The sequence below is a fragment of the Capra hircus genome, chromosome 19 (assembly GCF_001704415.2).
Source record: "Capra hircus breed San Clemente chromosome 19, ASM170441v1, whole genome shotgun sequence".
Classification (NCBI taxonomy): Eukaryota; Metazoa; Chordata; class Mammalia; order Artiodactyla; family Bovidae; genus Capra; species Capra hircus.
The window spans coordinates 27,128,042-27,151,469 of record NC_030826.1 but is presented as its reverse complement, the minus strand read 5'-3'; the positions used below and the strand labels follow the sequence as shown (position 1 = coordinate 27,151,469).

At 52.1% G+C, this 23,428-nt stretch overlaps 2 protein-coding genes across 2 annotated transcripts; both read right to left on the bottom strand.

Annotated features, from left to right (window-relative positions):
• Positions 3,525 to 9,710, bottom strand: EFNB3 (ephrin B3). Its single transcript, XM_018064594.1, has 5 exons — positions 9,088 to 9,710; positions 6,645 to 6,937; positions 6,388 to 6,480; positions 6,173 to 6,277; positions 3,525 to 5,740 (listed from the first exon to the last, which is right to left on the bottom strand). The coding sequence occupies exons 1-5, from the start codon at positions 9,207 to 9,209 to the stop codon at positions 5,331 to 5,333; spliced, it is 1,023 nt and encodes a 340-aa protein (XP_017920083.1). The 5' UTR covers positions 9,210 to 9,710; the 3' UTR covers positions 3,525 to 5,330.
• Positions 11,323 to 23,125, bottom strand: WRAP53 (WD repeat containing antisense to TP53). The gene is made up of 10 exons (XM_005693531.3): positions 22,443 to 23,125; positions 22,193 to 22,291; positions 21,839 to 21,950; positions 13,782 to 13,870; positions 13,490 to 13,580; positions 13,250 to 13,382; positions 12,279 to 12,487; positions 11,976 to 12,079; positions 11,697 to 11,831; positions 11,323 to 11,584 (listed from the first exon to the last, which is right to left on the bottom strand). The coding sequence occupies exons 1-10, from the start codon at positions 22,844 to 22,846 to the stop codon at positions 11,338 to 11,340; spliced, it is 1,623 nt and encodes a 540-aa protein (XP_005693588.1). The 5' UTR covers positions 22,847 to 23,125; the 3' UTR covers positions 11,323 to 11,337.

The window sequence follows — 23,428 nt, the reverse complement described above, 5'->3', positions numbered from 1 at the left end:
TGGGCCGGTCCCGTGAGAACCGGAACAAGATTCCTCTTCAGCCCTGGCTCATCCCTCCTCCCCTCCCCCATCCCGCCCCTCAACAGACCCCCACAGGTGATTTGTAGCTGATGCCCTCACGGTGGTAGGTGGTCGCAGCCAGGAGGGAGTCTGTTCCATGACAGAGGGAGCTGAGAGTTTCCAGGAGAAGAGAGAACAGAGGCCAAGAGATGGGGAGCCAAGCACCACCCCCATCTCCCCCCACCCATCCCATCTCACTCCCCTGGGGACCCTGGCCCAGCCCCAGTCCCCTTGGGGTGGTGGGAATGCAAGGACATTTGGCTGAGCTGATTGATGAGGGAGGAGGCAGCCACTGGGCACTGAGGCTGCTGTTTGCTGAGCACACAGCTTCCTCCCCACTCACCAGCTGCTGCTCCCCACCCCCCCAGGCTGCTCAATCTACCCACCCCCTCACCCCCCCCCACCACCACCACCAGCCACTGGGATTGGAGGGAACCCATGCCTGAGTTTTTGATGGCAACTGAAGGAAGTGGGAGAGCCAGGCCACAAAGGGCTTTGATCCTTCTGGGACCCAGGGACCTGGTCCCCTCAAAACTCCCTTCAGTATTCCACCTTCCCTGCTGCCTTTTAAACATCTCTCCAGTGCTAAATTTTCCCTCCCATTTAGTCTGCATCCTTTTCTCTACCCTCACCCAGCTCCTTCAACCCATCTCAGCCAATCCCCTGCCTCCAAACCAGCCTGCCACATTTCTCCCAGCCTGCCTACAGATCCTGAAAGGACTCTCTAGGGAAGGGAATGCCCCATGTTCATGATTCCCTTTAGAAAGCTCAGTTTTTCATTCTAACTAAATTTCCAGTTGTGGTGTCAATCATCCTCCATCAGAAATTCCCACTGCAACCCTTTGCTCTATTCTCCTTTTCTTAAAACCCTCAACACTGACCACATACACAAACATAAACACCTCAACTTAATTTATATCCTGCTTCTGTTTGGAAGGATAGAAAAATCTGAGCTTCCATCTGCAGCAGAGCCCCCAGGGCAGCCTCCATCCTATGCTGGGTGAGGGCTTTACCTTCTGTGGTCCCCAGCTCTCTCAGATCCTTTACTTCCACTCTGCCTGCCTGCTTTGAACTCTGTCCTAGCAGCCCAAAATCTCAGGGCATCATCCCTGCCCTCCTAGAGTATACAATTTAGTTGAGGAAAACACAACTCACATCTGTACAAGAAACCAAGGGGACAACATAGAAGACCAGGTTAGCTCAGCTTCCTAAATGTGGATTCTTCCTTAGTCATTTGCTGCCCTGGGGAAGGACAGGACACATCTAGAACATGTGTGTGGCTGTGATGTATTCCTTGCTATCTCCAAGCCCGCCTAGATTTCCTTCTGTGCTTCGCACTTTCTGTTCGCTCTTTCTGCTCTGCCCTTCCCATAGTGTCTGCCTTCCTTATGTGCATGCTAAGTTGCTTCAGTTGTGTCAGACTCTTTGCGACACTATGGACTGTAGTCCACCAGTCTCCTCTGTCCATGGGATTCTCCAGGCATGAATACTGGACTGGGTTGCCATGCCCTCTTCCAGGGGATCTTCCTGAACCAGGGATCAAACCCATATCTCCTGCATTGGCAGGCGGGTTCTTTGCCACTAGCGCCACTTGGGAAGCCTGCCTGCCCTCCTTGCCTGCCTTCCTTACTCCTCATTATTCAAGGTCTTGAGCAAATGTCCCTCTTCAGAGAGACTTTCCTAACCTGAAGCATCTCCCTGATACCCTCCACCCTCTGCATCCCCTTGCTGTTTTGTTTATATCACTTATCACTACCAGAAATTTTATTATGTTGTCCCACCAAAATGTGAACTTCATGAAAGCAGAGACTGCCTTATTCACCTCATACTATTAGTGCCTGATATAGTACCTGGAACCAAGTAGACATTTAATACGATGCTGAGCGAATGAATGAATAAATGAATGTTTTCCTGCCCCTCTTCTTTCTGTTATGGCTGTTATCCTGGGAGTGTGTTTGTGTATTTGTACCTAGAAAGCAAATAGGATGGCATGTGTTGTTCTGTATGGTCACCCGAGCTTTCAAATATCATAGCTCAAAACATACACGAGTCACCACACATGTGGAAGGCGGTAGGTCTTGTGTTGTCAGTGTTGCAGGAGGGAGAGTCCATAGATGCCAGTGCTCTGAGGGGGTGTATCCCAGGGTATTGCAGGGATTGCAGAATGCGCTGTTCCTCTCCCCAGCTGTGCATCTGTCCCCAGGTGTCTTCCTGTCTCTCAGCATGTTATGATGTCTCGGCTGCTTTGGTGAGATGTTTGTCTGTCACGGAGACTGTTTATCTCCACTGCTCTCCCTCTCTTCTCTCCACCTGTTCCTCTGGATATATGTGTAGGGGGAGTCTTCCTTGGCTCTCTTGCCCCCTCTCAGACACAGCCCTGCCCCAGTCATGGACCCCTCCCTCGTTCACCGGGCCCTGTTGCTGGGCTCTGGGTTGCCATAGTGACGGTTGCCAAGTCCCTGAGGCTGATAGCCAGCGATGGGGCTGTCGGCTCCATCCACGCGGGAGGCTGAGGGGGGCTTCCCATTGTGTGGAGAAGGGGATGTTGCCATGACAACCAACCCCCACTAAGGGGCAGGGACCAGCCCTTCCACACCCGCCTCCAGCCTCCCCACCTCAGGCAAGCTCCAGTGCAGGCTTAGAAGGCAGGAGTAGATTCCAGACAGCCCAGCACCTGGCCTTCCAGTTTTCAACTCCCCTCCTATAGCACCTGCACCTCTTGGGACCCAGGCATCTTGCTCAGACAGGGGGAGGGGCAGGGGTCTCACTGGATAGAGGCGGGCCAGGAGGACCCCTTGACCTCCAGGCAGATGGGAGACAGTGGGAGGGGACCTAAAGTCAGGGAGGGGCGGGCAGGGCAGAGGTTGTGACCCCTGCCGACTGGCTCCAGCGATGCTCCTGACGGCTGCTTTTGTGACTGGAGAATGGGGCTGAGACTAGGGGGCTGGGCACCCAAGTTTTATGGGGAGAAGAGCCTGGGTTATGGGTACACAAGGAGCCAGGGGATAGGCAGCTTGATGCCTGGGTCCCTGAGTCTTCTGGACATACAAGTGCCTTGGGTCAGGGTAGGAGAGTATAAACTGAACACGTGAACATGTTTTTTCCACTTTGTTTCTGAGACTTGCTTTGAGTCTGGTACTTTGGTTTAACAATAGAAACTTAGGCTTTCCCCCATGTGTGAATGTATATTCGGACATCCCCAATAGGATATATTGGCAACTCCCACTCCCACCTGGGTTTTTCTCTCCCTCCATTGGAAGTGGCTGCCTTCCTCAGCCATCTCACTCACTTCCTTACCCATCCCATCCCCTTCCCCCAGCACATCATGCATTATCCACCTCAGTGATCCCACCAAACCCTCTCCCTACTCCTTGGTTTCATGCAATCCAACCCTCAGCTGGAAAGTCATTCTAACCACCAGTTCCCCATCCCAATTCATGTCCAAACATTTTCCAGCCTTCTTGTCAACTTTTCAAGTTTTTTATTCTTTTTTTTTTTTTTTTTTTGGTTTTTGTTGTTCAAATTTCCCTTTTACAGTAAAACTATTGAGGTGATGGCCATATACTGCCACCTCCCCAATGGCAATATCAACTTCCTGTTCTCTGGAAGGAGTGATTAGAAAAATCAGGAAGGAGCTGGGAACTACAGCACCAGAGAGATGACTTCTGGTGGACAAAGCAACCATTTGGCTGGTGAGTGAGGTGGCTGATGTGGTGCCCAAGGGCAGCTCTGATCTAATGGAAATGAGCTGGGAGGAAACTGAGGCAACATCCAATTAATTGTGCACTAGAGGGCTGGAAGAGGTATCAGCTGGTCACTATGAAAAGAGTGGCTGTTGCTAAGGACCACCATCAGCTAGACCAGTCAGTAGGCCACCATTTTGGTCACTAAGAAGGGAGCTGTGTTGAGTTTGAAGGCAGTAGGATATGGAGGATATGATAAACAAGACAGCCATCTGGGTTACTGGGGACAACACATGGGTTCTTGGGGTCACCCTGTTGGGTAACAGGGACTATATTGGGATATGGAAAGGAAAAAACAAGACAAATTGAGCCTGCCACAGCAGATGGCAGTCACCTTAGCTGTCCTAAAAGCAGCACAGAGAACAGGGGAAGAGGGATCCTGGCACGAGCCACTGAATACTAGGAAGACCCTCCTCAGTCCACTTGATCTTTAGAGTTAAGTTCCAGCTTCCTCCTGAAATGGGAAGTTCTTCCTGCCCCCCCTCCCTTCTCCACAGAGTATGAACCATCCACATCCCCCCACCCCCCAGACTAAGCCACTTCCGGTTCCAGCCAGATCACTTCCTATTTCAGAAGTGCTACTTCCTGTCCTGGATGAAGGCACTTCCAGTTCCTGCTGCACTGCTTCTGCCACTTCCCAGGCCACTTCTGTCCGGGCCTGGTCACTTCTTGTCTGGAGCAAGTCACTTCCTGTCCCAAGTGGCCCATTCAGCATCAGACCAAGTCCATAAGTGTCCCGACTGGTTCATAGCTTGCTATTGGCCACTGGACAAAACAGCGTATTTCTTCTCATGGTAGCTGTCTTGACCCAACCACCCCAAATGGCTGGAGTACGTATGTAGAGGCCTGGGGCAGGGCAGAGGAGGAGTCCTGCTGCCCATGCCCTGAGCTGGGGTGGAATGCCAGAGCCTTCCCCATAAGGCCCCCATTTTCGGCAGACTAAGGGGAGCAGTTGGTAAGAGAAGTCAGAAGAGGGAGCTGAGAGGAGAAATGCCTTGATGCCCCAACCCTGGAGATGGGAGGGGCACAGGATAAGAAGCCAAGAGGGTAAGTAAAAGGAGATACAGGGAGGAGGATGCTAGGGAAGAGGAACAGACCTAGAGACAGAGGAGAGAGAAAGAAAATAAAAGAGAGGGAGAAGAGAAAAACAGTGAGAGGCAGAAAGAGGAGAAGTACCAACCAAAAGATAGACTGTTCCCACCCCAAGCTCTCAGTGGATGAGGGGAACAAGGATCTCTGGGTCATGATTAGAGGAGGAGGCTGAATCTCCGGCCCCTCCCCAGGGGAATAGGACCCAGAAACACAGAGACAGAAGGGTACACACAGCCAACCAGAGGGCAGGCGATAGTTGGGTGGATGTCTCAGGGAATCCTAAAAGTGGAGGAGAGGCAAGAGCCAGGAGGAGCGGAGGAGCTGATGGGGTAAAGGGGGCCAAGGAGATGCTAGAGGTGTCCCTCAAACCATGAATTAAATTGGAGGAGCACCCCACAAAGGGCTGGATCCAGGAGAGCCAGGTCGGAGGAGCCCTCATACCTTGTAGTAGATGTTTGGGGGACTCTGGGGGGGCCCATCCTGCACGATGTACACAGGATGCCCATAGTCACCACTCACCTTCTCATAGTGGGGACAGAAGGGGGGGTCTGCAGCCCCACCACCCCGCAGAGCTATGCCTAGCTCCCCAGGCTCAGTCTCTCTAGGTCCCATCCCTCCTCCACCCCCCAGGCCCAGGGACCCTCCCCTCCCGAAGGAGCCAGGACCAGGGTGGCGACTCTCCGAAGGCTTGGCCCGCCGTCTCCGCCAACACATGGCACCCCCAGCCCCTGCCACGCCCAGCAAGAGCAGCGCCAGCCCCCCTGCTGCCCCGGCCACTGCGGGCATGCTGGGAGGGGGCAGGGGGCCTTCAGCACCCCGGGAGGTTGCATTGCTGGTGGGGTCACCTGGCAGGGAAGGGGTGAAGGAGGAAAGAGGGGGTGGGGCTGAAGGAGCCACCTGGGCATCTGGACACCCAGCCTTGGGGGTTCCCATGGGCTTCCCCAGTAGTGCTCAGGCCCTTTGGGGACCCCAAGCCCTTCCCCTCCCCGCCAAGCCCCATTCCGAATCCAGGTGTGTCCAGCCCTTCAACCCGTGCCAGGCAGTCCTCCCCCCTTCTCTGACAGCGCTGATTGAAGCACTGACTTGGCTAATTAGTTCTAATTGAGTCTTTTCCTCATTTGGCTTCCATTCCCGTCCCACCCTCCCATCCTCTCTTCTCCTCTTTCCTGTATCATTGCCCCCAAAACTGCAGAGGGAGGGAGAAGGTGGCGGCAGGGCAGCTAGGGTCCGAGAGCAGAGGACGAGGGAAGGCAGGAGGCTGGACCCGTGGTTCCTACCTGCAGTGCTCTCTTTCCCAGGCTCCAGGCTGTGGGCTGCCCCTCGGTCTCTTTCCATGGGCATTTCAGACACAGGTTTTCGGGGGGCAGCCCCTCCTCGGGGACCTGGAGATGGGGAAGACCTGAGAGAGGGGCTGAGACAGCAGCCCCCTGACCATGAAGATACTGCCCCAGCCTCCTCCAGCCCTTAGCAGGTGTGCCCCAGCCCCGCTTACTTTGTCCCACTCGGAGAAGCACCTTCATTCCTCTGGTGAGGCACACACCTCCCTGCAAGCTCTCCAGGCCTTCCCGGGTTCCATCCGACGTGGCTAGAAGAGAACCAGAGGGAGAAGTTGGCACTCAGAGCTACCCCTATTCCATCTCCACTCCTGGCCCCAACACCATCCGAGGTGGCTCCAAGGGTCCCTTCCCTTATCTGCCCTCAATCCCAGGGGTACATTCCCACTAGACCCTGCCCTCTGCCCAGCAGTACCAATTATGTAGTAATCGTGGTGTGAGCGGAACTCGTGGCCCCAGAGGTTAGGGCTATACTCCTGGAACTTGATGGTGAAGCGGAGATCCAGATCTGGCCGGTCACAAGTGAGGAGGAGGTTTGGGGCAGGGGGTGCCTCGCAGCGCCGGCCCTGGGCACCCCCTACCAGATACAGCTTGTAGAACTCGTAATTAGGAGAGGAGTGGGGACCCGGAGGGCGGGCCCGGGGGCAGAGCAGATCTAGCCGGTCCCCGATCTGAGGGTAGAGAACGTAACCACCCTCTGCCTGGAACCTGTGGGGAGGAGGGTGAGGTGGACAAGGATGAGAGGTGTCAGAGGTCTGGTCCCCAAGCTTTGCCTTCCTCACCCCTCACCCCTGCAGGACAGCCTTTGTCTGAGTGGGGAGTCTGTTCTGACAGCGCGGGCACTAAGGGCTCTGGAAGCTCACGTGGGGAAGCAGCAGGAGGCCCGGCTCAGAGGTCTCCTGCCCCTTGGTGTGCCCAAATGCACTCTTCAGCCCGCCCTCACCACATGCACACTGCCATCTCTCGCTCCATCACCAGCCCTGTTGCCATGGCAACAGGATGCCAGTTACCAAGGAGCTGGCCTCTCTGGAACCACACAGCCCACCCTCCCAGGTGATTTCACTATTCCATGGCAGTCAACGATGGGGGCAGAGCCTCCCCTCCCCCAGGCCACCACTGAATTTCAGGGATTTCAGGGCAGAGGGGGCAGGATGGGAGAAGAGTGTGGAGGGTGATCCAGTGACCCAAGTTGGCCAGGCAATGTGACAGGAGGCAAACCTGGCAATGGCCCTAAATGGGGCTAACAGGAACCAGGGTCTGTGGGCCAGCTGCCCCAGACTTTACTCTGCTCAGCACCCATCTTCCCCCAGATCCCGCACTTCCTAGGGAAAGTGACCTATTGCTTTGGAATGGAAAGAGCTGACTATTCTACCCATAGCTGACACAAGCCCATGTCTCCCTTGGCCCCAGTGGCCACTAGCCTAACCTGCCAACAACTGCGGCCCCTCCCTGTGCATGAACGGCAGAGAGGGTCTCCGAACTTGGTCACAGGGGACTGCTGCTGGTATCTTCCCAGACTCCCTCCCATCCAACATCCCAAAGAGCCCCCAGAACACTCTAACTCCCTTTTCTCAACTCTATCAGAATAAGCCTAACATATCCTCACACTGCAGTTGATATTTCAGCTGCATGTGGGAGCTGATGGGTAGGAGACTGAGAGAGGAAAAGATATTTGAGATTAGACCCCAAGAGAAAGGGGAGGGGGGTGGCCAGGCCAGGGAAATGTGACAGAAGCCAAAGAACAATGACCCTTGTTCTTCTTCAATGAGCTTATAATGTGTTCAAATACCTTACCTCTAATCTTCATAAAGGCTGTAAGGACTGAGGATACAAACTTGGAAAGGTTAAGTGACTTGCCCAAGGCCACACGGCCAAAACCACAGTGCTAGGATTAAGACTTAGAAGGTTTTGAGCTCCAAAGCATGACCTCTTCCCACGGCCTCATACAGCCTCCCCAGGTAAGTAGGAAGTTTTCAAGACCAAGAATTCTTTTGCTTATGGGGAATGGGATCTGCATGGAGTCAAGGGATCTGGAGGACCTCCCAAGGGTTCTGTCCTACTCTGTGTGGCTTGAAGTTTCATCTGACCCCTGGCCTTTCTTCAGAGCAAAGGAAGTATGCCATGGGACAGAGGTCTGATGGAAGAGGTTGCAGCAGAGATGGGGGAAGGGGCAACCAAGTCCTTAAGACTAGATGTAAGAGAGAACATGGGGGCTTTAAGGGGCTCCAGACTTCTTCCAGTGAGAAATCCCCAAGCCAGGAAGGGAGTAAAGTCTTCTGCTTGGGAGATTGTTCCACCAGGGGCTCACTGACCCTCTGTGGGCACGAGTGGGGAGACGGATGAGTGAAGAAGAGTCAAACAGGCATGGGCGAGTTGTCCCTGAAACCCCAACCTGAGCCCCTCCCCTCGCATCTCCACTGCTGAGTCCCTTCTGGGGAAGGAGGCACCCCCCTTTCCTCTCAGCGCCTCAGCAGCACCTACTCAGCTGCTCTCCTGAGAGCTGACATTAACCAGGCTCCCTCTAAGCCCAGCCCCTGACACCACTCAAGTCTCCCACAAACCCAAATAACCGCTCCCCAGCCCCCCGGGTTACCCAGGAACTTCCAAATCCTTGCCCCTTGGGGGTCTCTCAAACTCTTGACACATGGCTATCACCACCCACATCCAGCTCTGTGTGCCACTCGCTAATCTGGCTCCCAAGATCACCTCTGTCTGGTTACCCATCAGCTCACATCCACACGCCAGCATCCTCCCTCCAGCCTCCTCCCAGCTCAGAGAACCCAGCCCCTCAAAGTCCCCAAAGCTTCCAAGCTTCCTGCCCAGGAGGTGTGGGGTCTCCCCAGCCCGGCGCCGCTCACCTCTTGTTTGCCGAATTCCAGTAGACAGGCTCCAGGCTGAGCCCAGACACCAGCCCCAAAACCCCGAGCAGCAGCAGAGCCCCGACTCGCACGCCCCCCGGCCCAGAATGGGGGGCCCCCATGACCCCGCCAAGGCCCGGGGGGCGGGGCACCAACTCCCCCAAAGTCGCTCACCCCCGGGGGGTGACTGCCTTGGCCGCCCGGGCTATTCTGCCCCGGCCGCCCGGGTGGCCGATGCCCCCAGCTCCCACGCGGACCCGCTTCCTGCTCCGCCTGTGACCCCGCTCCGGAGCGCTCAGCCCACAGGAGCCCTTCCAGGGGCGGTCTGCAGGCGCCCTATGCCCCCGGCCCACGCGCCGGCACCCCGGGATCGGCGAGCGGGCCTAAGTAGGGGACTGGGGGAGCCGGGGGCCGGGCGGGGGCGGCATGGGGCGCCAGGGGAGGGAGCGGGGAATGGGGCGCCGAGCCGGAGCCCCAGCCTCGCTGGGATTGAGGGCAGCGGGCTAAGGGAGGAAACCAGTCCCGAGCCCAGGAGGGGGGAGTTAAAGGAGAGGCGGGGAGGGGGAAAGGATGGCGGAGGGAAAAACCGGAGCTGGAGCCCGAGTCGGAGCGGGCGGCAGGATCGCAGCCCACGTCCCCCACCCCCCTCACCTCGCGCACCTCCCGCCCGCCCAGCTGTCTCACCCCGCGCCCCGCCTTGCTCCCCTGCGCGGTCTCTCACGCCCCCTTTGTCTCTGCCACTCTCGGCCTCTGGCTTAGTTTCTGCCCACCTCCCCTCCTGCCCTGGGATCGCCCGGACGGCTGGAATCTTCCGCTCTCTCAAATCCAGACAGGCTCTCTCGCCCTCTACATCCCGAGGAACCCAGCCCCTTTCCCTCCCGCAGCCTCCTCCTCCCCCATCCCAAAACGTCGCCGCTGCTCTTGGGAGGTCTGGAGAGCATAATAATAACCTTGAAGGCTCCGCACTTGACGGGAGAGAGCAGAGTGGTTCGTCTAGACTACCTGTGTGAGGTGGGAGGGGCAGAGCTGAAGGATCCCCATTGCAGTGATGAAGAAACTGAGGCTCGAGGAGGCCCTGTGACTTGCCCAAGGTCACACCGAGAATCTGGGATGAAGCTGAAACCAAACCCAGGCTGCCGAACTCCCAGTCCCGGGGTCCCTTGTCACAGCCTCCCCGACCCTTTACTGCTACCTGGGCGTTGATGAAAGGCAAGAGATTAGGGGGGAAACGCGGGCCCTTCTTAGATGGTTGTGGGGAGAAACGGGTCTGGAGAGGAAAGGCAAAACCTACAACCCCAAACCCGCGTTCAGCCGGAAGGGCTGTTTCCAATTATCCTGGGGGAAGGGAGGAGGCTTTGCCTTTTTGGGTGTAAGAGCCCCGGCTTTCAGCACCTCTGGGCAGAGGTTCCTCACTCCTCTCCAGTCGTCACAGGCGTCCCGTTCTCCCCTCAGACTGGGAGTCCACAATCAAACCCTCTGCTGACAGTCTCTCTTCAGAGACCCCTTCTCGGTGTCTGGTAAGGTGTGTGTGGAGGGGAAGCGGGGAGCCACTGCTTGAAATAACAACCACCACCCCAACCAAAGACAGAGCAGATAAATGGAGAAACCAGACGAGTGACAGCTGCTGAAAGACTCGCCCTTGCCCTGCGTCAAACGGGAATACAGAATGTGACGTCTGTGGTTTTCGGCACCTTTACTCCTTCATGTGTGCCCTTGACTCCGGCTACTCAGTCACCTGCCTCTCGGGGAGTCCAGGGGAGGGGAGGCGGTCCTCTGGCTCTCCTTTCCCCAGAGCTGACTAAGGGTCCCTCTGCTGCCGAATGATGGTAAATAGTGTCGAGCGGGAGAGAGCGGGTGACTCGTCTGTCACCGTCTGCACAGTCCAACATTCACACCCAACAGTCTGACACACAGCTCCTGCCACTCCTGCTCAGCCACACTCACCCTGACCCCTGCCGCCCCCACCTTGGGAGTGAGATTTCAAACAGGTTTCCCCTCTTCAGTTTACCAAGTTGCCTAGCAACCCACCAGTCAATGGCATGAGGCCCCACCCCCCACTGGCTTGACTTCACACCAAGCTTCGCAGCCCCATTGGTTCCCGCCTAGTCCCACCTCTCAACCCTGGTTTCAGGAATATTATGCCAGTCCCCGCTGCTGGACTCCGGAGCCCACTGGTACCCCTCCCAGCCTCATCTCCATCATCTGCCTCCCCAAAGAGACACAAAGACTCTAGTATCATATAAAATCTTTTTATGTAAACTCACCCCCACCCCCCTCTGTCCCTCCCTGTCCCATCTCCTCCTGGTGGGCATCTGAGATGCTGGTGTCTGGGCCTCCCCCACACCACCAGAGCTGAAGCTGACATTCCAGGTGCACGTGGCTCATCGAGAGGAGAGGAAGGTCCACTTCCTCCTCCCCCTCATCCTCACTCTCCGTGGGCTCCGGAAACACACGCTGCCCGGAGGCGGTGGCCAGCAGAGGCAGGCTAGGGTGCAGGCTATAGGGAGAGATGGGTGGCGCTGGTCAGTTCCCTGAGCCAGGATGCCCACTCGCTCAGGTTTACCTCCCTCCCAAACCGAGCCCCCAAATGTGCAAAATTGACTCGTGACCTCACGCCATTGGTGCAGTCCTTCTGGGGCTGGAAACTCAGCACTGGCTCCAGCTTGCTCTCAAGCCCCACCCGGCTGGTGTCCCACACAGAGACAGCCCCGTTAGTGTTGCCGCTCACGAGGAACTGCCCGGTCCTAGAGGAGAGAGGAGAGGCCTGCCGACATGGAGTCATCACCCAGGGCAGGAACCCTTCACCGTCAAGGGCTGGGATCCCGCAGTTGGGCTCTGGCATCCCAGGGGCATCAAGGCCCCAGCAGAGAGGAGTGCCAGTCACTCACGGGTCCAGATCAAAGTAGATACGCTGATTGGTGGTCACCTCGCGGCTCAGGGACCACAGTGGGTGCCCAAGCTGCCGAAGATCCCAGCACAGAAGCTCAGCATCCTGAGAACAAAAAACAGGAGCCTAGAATCCACCCTCCACTCCCCTGCCTCCAAGACACGTCTGCTTCCCTCCAGGGTTATAAGCACTCCTTTAGCTGGGTTGACTTTTTTGCCCCATGCCCATCTCCCAACATAGCAGACTACATCCCCACTCCTGCCTTCTACCCACTTGTTTTGGAACCTCAGAATATGATCCCCACCTTGCGGGCTCCGGAGAAGAAGCGATTACCATCGGGGTGAAAGCAGAGATGCGTGATGCCCCCTTGGTGTCCTCCCAGCAAGGCAAGAGGGGAGCCATCTTCCCAGGTGTACAGGCCCAGGGAGCGGCCATAGGAGCCACAGGCGTAGAGGGGCTGGGTTGGGCTGAAGGCTATGCAGGAAATGATGCCACTCTGGCCCTGCCTTTTTGCTAGAAGGGGAAGGAACAACGTGGGGGAGAGGGCAAGAGTACCCAACATTAACCAGGCTAATCAGAGGTGTACCTCTGTCTCCTGTCCCAGAGCCCAGGTGTTGGACTCAGTGTCCCCTACACCCCATTCGTTTTCAGCAGGAGGAAAAGTTCTGATGCTCCCTAAATCCTTCTATCCCCTTTAAAGGACCGAAAGATGCAAGCTCCACTTTCTTCCCTCTCAAATCTCAATTTTTCTTTTTTAAAAAAAATTCCATCTTTATTTGTTTCCCCACCCCAATACCTAATAAGCATTCAATTACTGCTTTTGTATTTTCCTTTGGCTGCACCACAAGACATGCAGGATCTTAGTTCCCTGACTGGGATCAAACCTGTGCCCCCTGCAGTGGAAGCGCAATCTTAACCCCTGGACTGCCAGGGAAGTCCCCTCAATTTTTCCTTGGAAGGGTCAGAAAGCTGAGACTTATAGGCAAACAGAATCAGCTTCTCCAGGTTCTTGGAAAAACTAAGACTTTGGGAACCAAGAGGTAAAGAACCAACAGGGGAGGGGCTCAGGAGTGAACCAACTCTTGACTAGAGTTTGATCTTGGGAAAGTTTTATCCCCTCTGTGAGTCTGCTTTCTCCTCTATCTACTGGGTACAACCTCCCAGGGCTGTGAGGGTAACAACCCCTCAACCCCCTACCTCCGCACATGACCACAGGGCCCCTCTGCTCTTGGCTGGGCCCCTTTCTCTCCTCCCTTGGAGGTGTAAACTGCTTACCAAACGTGGTTCGGACCTCGCAGTCTCGGCCGGGCCGGGATGTGGAGAAGACACGCACAGTCCGGTTAAAGCCACAGAAGAGCTGGGAGCCATCCGGGGAGAAGCAGAGCGAGTGGGCTGCTGTCAGCTCATCCTGGGGGAAGGGAAGGGCTGGAAACAGGCCTGGCGCACAGCCTCTTCCTTCTCCAGGAAGGAGAGCTAGGCCAGGGCAAGCCCTGGGGCTGGGCAGAGAGTCCCTACCAGGTGATTGTAGGAGCGAAAGGAAGCCCGGAGCTCTCCGGTGAAGGCGTCCCAGATGTGAATTGGGTTCTCCCGGCTGCTGCTGGCCACGCTGAGAGAGACATGGACACTGAGGCCCAGGTGCTGTCAAAGGAAGGGGAGGAAGCCAACTGACCGGCCCTCTCAGCTCACATCTGAAGGTCAAAGCAAGCTTCCCTCCTCCTGAGACCCCCACAGCCCCTGGCTGTCTCTCAGCAGAGGGTCCCCTTAAAACGGGGGTGGGGAGGGAAAGCAGGCAAAAGACATCACTTACTAGGATGTGTCTGGCTGAGCTGAAGACATCAGGGAATACCAGCAGTAGTCATAGATGGTGTCGCCTTCCACCATTCGAAGGACAGGGGCCTAGACAGAGATGCGGAGATGCCTGGGTCACTGGTAGGACAAGGAGGCCCACTCGGACCTGGAGCAGGTTTATGGCAGCGGGAGATGCTCTGTGGGCACTTAACCAGGCAGGGGAAGGCACATCAGACAAATACAAGAACAAGATCTTGATCTTCCAATTCAAGGCTAGCTCAGACTTTCACATCAGACTTGGGCCACTAAATGCCATACAGATTTATCCTTTTGCTTTGTCAACACTTAGAGAGAGAAACAAATAACACCCCAACCCAGAGACAAAGAACCAGCCAATGATGCAAATACCCACCAAGCCACCTACCAGGTGCCATTGGATCCTTTACAAAAGTTATCGACCAGTTCAAACAAGCAAAGAAGTATTAAAACAAAGCCAAACCAAACCCTGTGAGGCCTCCACTCAGCTTAAGAAACAAAATGTTTAAACCAAACAGTTAAAAACCCTCTTCCCAATGAAATCCTCCTTCAGAGGGAAACACTATCCTGAATTTATCATTCTTGTATATTTTTTTAGGAATATATTCATAGAGGAAAGACAATATATAGCATGGTCTTGCTTGCCTTTAAACTTAATATGAATGGTACCAAGCTGCATGCGTCCCATCGTGATTATGAGATTTACGGTGACAAACTTAGCTTGAATTCACGCATTTTCCCTGCTTCACAGCACTCCATTCACGCATCGTTCTCTATTGACAGTCACTGATGTTTTTCCAGTTTCTGGCAAGTGCACTTTAACAATCTGGTACACATGTGGGAGGGATTCTCTGCAGTTTCTGCTACGGAGGGAAACCACTGGGCTCCATAGTATGTGCTCTGCCAACTCTACGAGATCGTGTCATTTTTTTTTCCAAAAGTGCTCATCCCAATTTATTCTCCCCGCAGCGGCATGTAGGAGCACCCATTGCTCTGCCTCCTCTTGCTGTTGCCAGACTCCCATATTTTTCTCAATTTGAAGGCTGTGAAATGGTATTTCATTACAATATAAACTGGCATCTCTCATTACCAGTGAAGACACTTTTCTTTCTAAGGGCACCTTCTCATAGTTTTTGCTCAGTTTTCTCCTTGGTTGTTGTCTTCGACTTACTGACTTGAAGGAAATCTTCACATCAGCAGGATACGAGTCCTTTGTCCCTTACTTGCTGGCCCTTGGGGTGATGTCACCCAGCTGTGACTGCAGGTCCACATCTCCACTCTTAACCCTTGCATCTGACTGCCTGGAGGAAAGTTCCATTAGGGCATCGCACAGGCTCCTCAACTCAGTTTAGCCGGGACAGACCCAGCCTCTGCTGCCTCTGAATCTGCTGCTCCTCCTGGGCTCTGCACCCGGTTCTCAAGGCTGAAGTCTGAGCACCCTGACTACTACTCTCTTCATGCCCTTTCCTCTCCTGGTCCAATCCAAGGCCAGAGCTTGCCAATTCCACCTCCTAGGTTCACTTGAACATGTCTCCTTACCTCTGATTCCACGTGTAGCCACTACCTTCTTGCCAGCGTTTCTACACATGCCCTGGCCTCCCTCCTCCCCATACTCTAACCTGCCACTCAATTTTCCATTCTTCAGCCACACTGAGGCCCTGGACTCATGTACCGCATCATTCTCCTGCTCAAAGCATTGCAATGCTTCTCCATAACCCTCAGTATAAAACCCAATCTTCTAGGAAGACTTCCCTTACCAGGCATCTACCCCACACCCACCTCTCCAGGCTCATCCCTCACCCCTGCCTTCTTTCCTGTAACATCTCCACACCCCACCATCCTGATTCCCAGCTCTGAGAAGATGCCAACTCACTGCATTCCTGGGCTGCAGGCTTTCACACACACTAGACTCCAAGTCTGGAACAGCCTTCCCTCATTTCCCCCAACAACTCTTCCTGGTCAAATCCCAGCCATCCTTTGGGTCTCTCAGATACTTCTCCCCATGGGAAGCCTCCTCCTGAACCACGTTCCAAATGCCTTCTGTGTCTCCACTCTGCAAAAGGCAGGAATCATGTCTGTCTTACTTACCACTGCTTCCCCAACACCTACTGAGGAATCAGCACAATCAGCAGTCAAATGTTTTAATGGGCAAATGGAAACAGAAGACTGTCCCAATAACATAAGGCCCAAAATAATAGCACCTTGAATTAAAACAGAGTGAACTGGATAAATTAGAAAGATCAGGTGGACTTGATGGGATTTGGTAATTAATTGGATGTGGGGGTTAGGAGAGGGCGATTAAAGGATGAGACCCTGGTTTCTGGTTTGGATACCTAAGGTCACCAAGATGGTACAAAGATGTGGCATGCAGAAGAGAGCTGAGGTGCCAAGGTACTCAGCAAGTTAGGGAGAATCAGACAGCCTAAGCCACAAAGGAACAGTTTTTACAAAGCAGAAAAGCAATTGTCTGGATATAGCATTTGAGAATGAGGACACCCCCTCCCCAACCTGAGATATGTAGGACACAGAGGTTGCACAGTCTCCCCTAGAGAAGGTACAGGAAAGGGAAGGCCTCAGGCAAGAGCCACAGGGTAGGCAGAGTATTCAGGGAAGAGGCGGGGACATAGAAATAGGAGTTCCAGAAAGCTCTGTGAAAAGGTAGAAAAAGGAGGAGAGGAGTTGGGAAACTGTGTTGAGACGAAGCAGTACGCAGATGCACAAAAATACCCCCAAACCGTCCCCCACTTTCCCCACCTAAATAAATGTTATCCATTTCCATACCAAACTTTCAGACGTTAAAAATGAAAATACCATGCCTCAAAGCCAAAACACCAAAACATGAAACAGAAACAATAATGCCACAAATTAAATACAGACTTAAAAAAGAAAATAGCTAATGAGTGAGGTTGTGATAGAACTGGTATACTCATATTGCCAACATCAGTAATAATAATAAAAAGAATAAACAGCATAAAAAGCTTTTGAAAACAAACTGATTATTGGTATTACAAGACATTAAAAAAATACTGATACTCTCCGACCTAGGGTACTTCTTATAAAACTTCTCTGTTTCTCTGAAGAATCTCCATCAAAACACATGGAGATGTTCACTGAAAAATAATTCATGATATAAAAAATCCTGAAAACAATCCAAAAGTCCAAAACAGAGGAAGAGTTAGGAAAACTATCACTGGAGAAGGAAGTGGCAACCCACTCCAGTATTCTTGCCTGGAGAATCCCATAGACAGAGGAGCCTGGCAGGCTACAGTCCATGGGGTTGCAAGAGTCAGACATGACTTAGTGCACTGTCTCACCCCAGAGATCCTGCCACTTATACCACAAAAACCAAACATCCCCCAGTGACCGTGGCCCCACCGTTCCAATCACTCCCAGGTAGGAATTCAGGCACATGTCCACAGAGGTCACAGACAACATACATACGGCTCTGTTATGTCCCATATATTACCCTTTCATGTCCCAAGGAAGACATTTTCTTTTAGAGATTTTCATTTAGTGTATCTTTAAAAAATCTTGTGTTAAACTTGTCTCCATCTTTTTCTTGGGTAAGGACAACACAGAAATGGCCCTTTTGTGTCTGTGATATTGCCATTCACAGCTTTTCTTGATAGGCCTACTACAATCTTGAGAACAGGGTTGCTGTATGCTGAATGTCAGATGGTAGCTCTTAGCTTTGCCTATCTTAGGTAGTTATGCTGTGCATTTTTTATTGGTATACCATGTTTGATTTGCCCCTAATACCTTTGAAGTTTTTCTGAGAAATGAAATAACACAACATGAACTTATTAAAATACATTTTAAGCCTTTTAAAAAAAAGAAAACTATCATAAGCATTCAATGCAATATCATAAACCATTAAGCATGATAACCACAAAGACTGGAGGACCACAAAAAACATTTATGACTGTTAAAAGTAATAGTGTACAAAACCATCTACCATAGTATTACAACCACATAGAAAGCTTCAGTATTTGGACAGAGCTTAGGAAGAATGACAATGACAGAAAACCAAAGACAAACCCAGACAGTGTATTAAAAACCAGAGACATTACTTTGCCTACAAAGATTTCTGTAGTCAAAGCTATGGTTTTTCCAGTAGTTATGTATGAATGCAGAAGCTGGACAATAAAAAAGGCTGAGCACCAAAGAACTAAGGCCTTCGAACTGTGGTGTTGAAGAAGACTCTTGAGAGTCCCTTGAACAGTCAGGAGATCAAACAAGTCAATCCTAAGGGAAATCAACCCTAAATATTTACTGGAAGGACTGATGCTGAAGCTGAAGCTCTTAATATGGTGGCCACCTGATACAAAGAGCTGACTCACTGGAAAAGACCCTGATGCTGGGAAAGATTGAGGGCAGGAGGAAAAGGGGACAACAGAGGATGAGATGGTTGGATGGCATCACCAACTCAATAGACATGAGTTTGAGCAAATTCCAGGAGATGGTGAAGGACAGGGAAGCCTGGCGTGCTGCAGTCCATGGGACTGCAAAGAGTTGGACATTGACTGAGCGACTGAACAATAACAACTAGAAAGAATGTATAAAAACATAAAGGGCTGAATTTTGTAGAGTGGTAGAAAACAATGACTTTTCCCCCTTTGTACCATTTTCATTCCTCTAAAACAAGTGTGTGTAATAAATGTTCGATCTCTCACATTTCCAGCCTCCTCTAACTATCCCTGCTCCTGAACTCTTTCAGGTTGTACCATGTCCATCTGGTCCTGGTTTCTGGACACCATTGGTTTCTTTTCCAGGAACCAGGGCGAGGTGTGCCTTACAGCTTGCACAAAGAACCCCATGTCTGCAGTCTCTGAGCTCACAGAGATGCAGGATAGGCAAGCGTTCAAGACCATCCCTGGAACAGGGCACCTTTCTTTCACAAGACCTGCACTCCCACTGACCTACAGGCATGGCATGTAGACTGTGCTCAATGAATATTTGTTGAATGAATCAGTCAATGAAAGAATGAATAAAAATACCCAACATCCTGGCCTCTGCCATTCCTTGACTTCCTCAGCACCCATGGCCACCACTTCCACTCTGGACCAGCTGCCCACACCCACAACTGAGTCATCACCACAATCTCTGGCCATCATCTCCAACCCATCCAGGGACACCCCACCAGTCTAGTAGTTAGGACTCCATGCTTTCACTGCCAAGGGAGGGCCTGGGTTGGGGAAAAAAAAAAAAGACCATCCAACCCATTCGGCTCCCTGAATTTCTACCACAATAACTGTTCAGCTTCATCAGAAACCCATTTACAACCCTTTTCCTTATCCACCTTACATGCTGGTCAACCATGACAGGGGTACCCCGGCAGACACTCTCGAAACACCCCTGGTCTTTCTCTCCTGGCAAACCCCAGCCAGATCTCCTATTCCTCCTAGACCACGCTTGCACTCAACTAACACCAAGGACTACTAGTGTGTACTGAACACTGACTACATGCCAGGCACTATTTTAAGCACTTTACCCTAATTCTTTTACTTCTCACCACAGCTCTATGAAGTGGGTGCTATTATTACCATCCTCATTTTACAAACAGAGAAACTATAGTCAACTTACTGAGGAAAGATGCGCAACCATGCTAACTGGTCTCACTTTCAATGAAGGATAACAAATTTCTAGCGGGGACTGAGCAAAGAAGAATAGTGCTGGGCTTCCCTTGTGGCTCAGCTGGTCAAGTATCCGCCTGCAATGCAGGAGACCTGGGTTCGATCCCTGGGTTCGGAAGATCCCCTGGAGAAGGGAAAGGCTACCCACTCCAGTATTCTGGCCTGGAGAATTCCATGGACTGTATAGTCTATGGGGTCCCAAAGACTGAGTAGACACAACTGAGTGGGAAAAAAAAAAAAAAAGAAAAGAGCAACGCTACTCTACACCAAGCATTCCTTGGTGGTTTTGATTTTCCACTCCCAGGGGAATGATCATTTCACACCTTCTGCTGTCTCCCCACAGCCCCCTCCCTTCAGCTGACAGCCTCCCGTTATGCTTCCCTGAGAAGCCAAGAGACTGAGATACCCACATCTTCCCATGACCAAACAACTGCCTCTGAACACACCCTCTGCCTTTCTTCCCACGGCGAGCAAGGATGCTGCGCCTGTCAAAGTCTAGCCCTTCAGTGTGCTCTGGATCCTGTCTTCTCCCAGTCACGCACAGACTCTGTCACACACGGCCCTCTCTTACAGTAGCGATTCCTCCCTCTCTACTGGCTATTCCTGACCTCACAGAAGCATCCTGTTCACCTTTCTTTAACCCCACATTCCCTCTGGTCACCATTCCATTTCTCAGCTCCCTTTCACAGGACAACACTTTCAAAGAATTTTCTCTTCCATCCCCCCACGATTGGCTTCTGCCTCCAACATTTCTCTGAAAGTGCTTTTCTTAAAGTCATTAACGTTTTCTACGGTCATTTTCTAAATCTGCCCTCACTCTCAACATGGCTAGACATGATCAGAATCATTAGACGTGACTTTAGCCTCCACTTTTGTAACTTCTCCTGTACCCATCTCCACGCGCCGTAGCGCTCCATCTGCTTGAGCCTTCTTCTCCATCTCCACTCTCTCTTGAGATTGACTCCATCCTCAATTCCAAGATACCATCGACATGCTCTCCCACTTTCAACGTATATCCCCAGCACCCTTCTCCAAGTCCCTCCTTAGATTTACATTTCACATTTAAAGTATCTAAAAATCCTTACCTCTGTCTCAACACTTCTTCATATCCTCTGAGTTAACTGTATCCCTATCCACCCAATTGACTTCCAAGTCCTAAGAAATATACCTCAAAAGCACCCACCTCTATCTCTCCTGATACCACACCAGCACAAGCCAACATCATTTTTTACCTAGACTGTGGGATACACATCCAGATGAATTTCCACTCTTGCCCACTTACAATCCATTCTCTAGATTTCAGCCATCATTTCACTCCTCTCTTTTAATCTCTCCCACGGCTTCCTCAAAACACTCCAAATGCCCTACCCACAAGATGTGGCTGCCAGACACCTTGCCATCTTCACCACGCTTTCCCCCTCACTGGCCTTGGTCCAGGCGTACTGGCTTGCTTTCTGTTGCTTGAACACACAAGGCTCTTTCCCAGCTCTAGGTCTTTGTATAATAGCATTTTTGCCTTTTCTTGGAAAACTTCACATGACTGATCTCGTCATCCTTCAGATATCAGCTCAAATGCCCCTTCTTCAGAGAGCCCCTCCCCTGACCTTTTTTTAAATCTAAAGCAGCATCCTCGGAACTTCCCCAGTGGTCCAGTGGCTAAAACTCTGAGCTCCCAATGCAGGGGGCCTGGGTTCAATCCCTGGTCAGGAAACTAGATCCAACACGCCACATTTAAAAGACCCCACGTGCCACAACTAAGATCTGGCACAGCCAAATAAATAAATAAAGTTTAAATAAATAAATAGGTAAATAAAATGGATCGAACCTGGGTCTCCCGCATTGTAGGCAGATGCTTTACCATCTGAGCCACCAGGGAGGTCCTAAATAAAATGACACTATTCAAAAATACAAATAGGTAGAAATAAAGCGGCATCCTCTAGTTAGCCTCTCTTTGTTCTGTTTATTTCCTTCATAGCATTTATTTATTTCCTTCACAGACTTATTATTATCTGTAAAGAACTTCATTATTTATTGGTTTACACATTTGTTGTCTGTCTCCCACACAAAAAAGCAAACCAGCTCTTTGTCTCATTCATCACTTTACCCCAATACCAAACACAGTAAGTGACTCCTGGTGGTCATTCAACACATCTCTGTAAGTCAATTAAAAACCACAGTGAGAAAGCCACTACTCTTACAGGAAACACATATTCCTAACTAAAGGACAAACATCTTTTTAAGTGACTTCAGAATTCAGGGTAGAAATATTACTTGTGGAAACTCATGGCGAAGAAGTGTCCTGCCTGAGAACAGGAAACATGTGGACTGTTCTTTCTCCATCTACAGGAAGGCCTTGAATGTGCAATGTCTGATGAAGCGGCACTTAACTCTTAGCCCCTGCCCTTACCATTTCTGCATATTCCAGTTGCTCCCCTTCATTGTACAGCTCTGCGGGCAGGTTATAAATCCGCAGAATATTATCAGCACTATTGGTCAAGATGCAGGAACCATCAGGGGCCCTAGGAGGATGAAAGAGTTAGAAAGCTGGACAGACCTAGATTTTCCAAGTGCAGGGCTAGGGCTGAGCTGACCTCTGGGATAGGTAAACACCCCTAGGATCTTGAGGAGAGAAGACACACAATCCTAAACGCAACTGAAGATCCTTCTCACACCATGGTAGATCCTTCTCCCAGATAACTGGGCTGTTTTAAGGTGGAAATCCTGGGCGTGGTTTTCTCGCTGCCCTATAATCCTTACTTACCACTTACAGCCTTTCAAGAAGTTTTCAGGTTGGGTGATGAACTCTGACCAAGAACCACTGAGAAACCGAGGTACCTGGGAGAAGCTGTAGTTCCAAATGCTGTAAGGAAGATGGGGGGTAGACAACAAACCTGGGTCGCCAAAGCGAAGTGGAAATGAGCCTGGAGAAATGGGGCTGAGGACTGGCCTATGAGATTACCTCACTCTCCCAATCTCCTCAGACTCCTGAGCCAACTGCTAGCACCACTTACGTGTATCCCTCATCCTCTGGACTGAGTTCTTCACACACACCTTCCACGTCTTCTCCGGGCCCCAACTCTGGCCTGTTTGTTTCTTCTGCAGGAAGGCTCACATTTTCAGAAAGTTCTTTCTCCTCGACTCGACTGCTCAACTCACTAGGAGGACCAAACCCTGTTTCCAGGGGAGTGGAGAGAGAAGCTGGGACCCCTTCCTCCAGCTCCTGGGACTGAGCTAAGCCAGCCATGGGATCTGAGGACACCTGGGGCAGATCATCCCCATCGCGTGGCGGCGGCATCAGTTCAGGGTCCGTATTTTTATCCATCGGGGAAGCCTGATGAGAGAGACGGGCTGGAGCTGGGGCCTGGTCTGAAGGAAGGCAGTCTGGAGCTAATGGTGGAGCCTCCGGCGTCTTCATACTGCAGAGGAAGCGCGGCAGACATCAGCCGCGGCCAGGCAGCCCTCTTCCCGTCGACTACCAGGGGCCGGGACCGCGGAGCAGCCGAGACCGCTTCAAAGTTCGCAGGGATTGGGATGCAGAACCGGAAAAATGCTCCAGTGTATTCCTCCTCCCTGGAGGGGGCACAAGGCCCAGCGAATAAACAGCGTTCCTAAGCCTAGTCGGTAGCTACGTGCCACCAGTTCTCGCGGGATTTGGGTTCACCTTTCCATTGGACCTCCGCATCCCTGATCAGACTTCGCGCGCAACCCAAGGGAGGGGAGGGGTAGGAATGTAACAGGTCACGGGTTCCCATCAAGCGCTGGGGCCCTGGGAAGTTTGAAGTGGCTGCTGGGAGCTGTAGTCCGAAAGCTTCCGCCTCGACGGGAAGTGCTTGAGCTCCCCCTGCGGTCTTCGGCGATCGTTCTTAAAGCACCTACTCTCCTCTCCAACCGGCAGAGGGCGCCAGCGCTGTATTAGATGTTACAGGTTTTGCGCCTCTTCTGCATCTTATTAGCTAAATTTTTCAGACCTCAGTCTCTTTTCATTCATTCAATAAAT

Coding starts and splice junctions, on each gene's coding strand:
- EFNB3 (XM_018064594.1), bottom strand. CDS start 9,209: ATGGGGGCCCCCCATTCTGGGCCGGGGGGCGTGCGAGTCGGGGCTCTG. Junction 6,278..6,387: donor GCTTCTCCGAGTGGGACAAA/GTAAGCGGGGCT, acceptor CCCCATCTCCAG/GTCCCCGAGGAGGGGCTGCC. Junction 5,741..6,172: donor TGGGAAAGAGAGCACTGCAG/GTAGGAACCACG, acceptor CTTCCCTGCCAG/GTGACCCCACCAGCAATGCA.
- WRAP53 (XM_005693531.3), bottom strand. CDS start 22,846: ATGAAGACGCCGGAGGCTCCACCATTAGCTCCAGACTGCCTTCCTTCA. Junction 11,832..11,975: donor ATCTACTTTGATCTGGACCC/GTGAGTGACTGG, acceptor TCTCTCCTCTAG/GACCGGGCAGTTCCTCGTGA. Junction 11,585..11,696: donor GACTGCACCAATGGCGTGAG/GTCACGAGTCAA, acceptor CTCTCCCTATAG/CCTGCACCCTAGCCTGCCTC.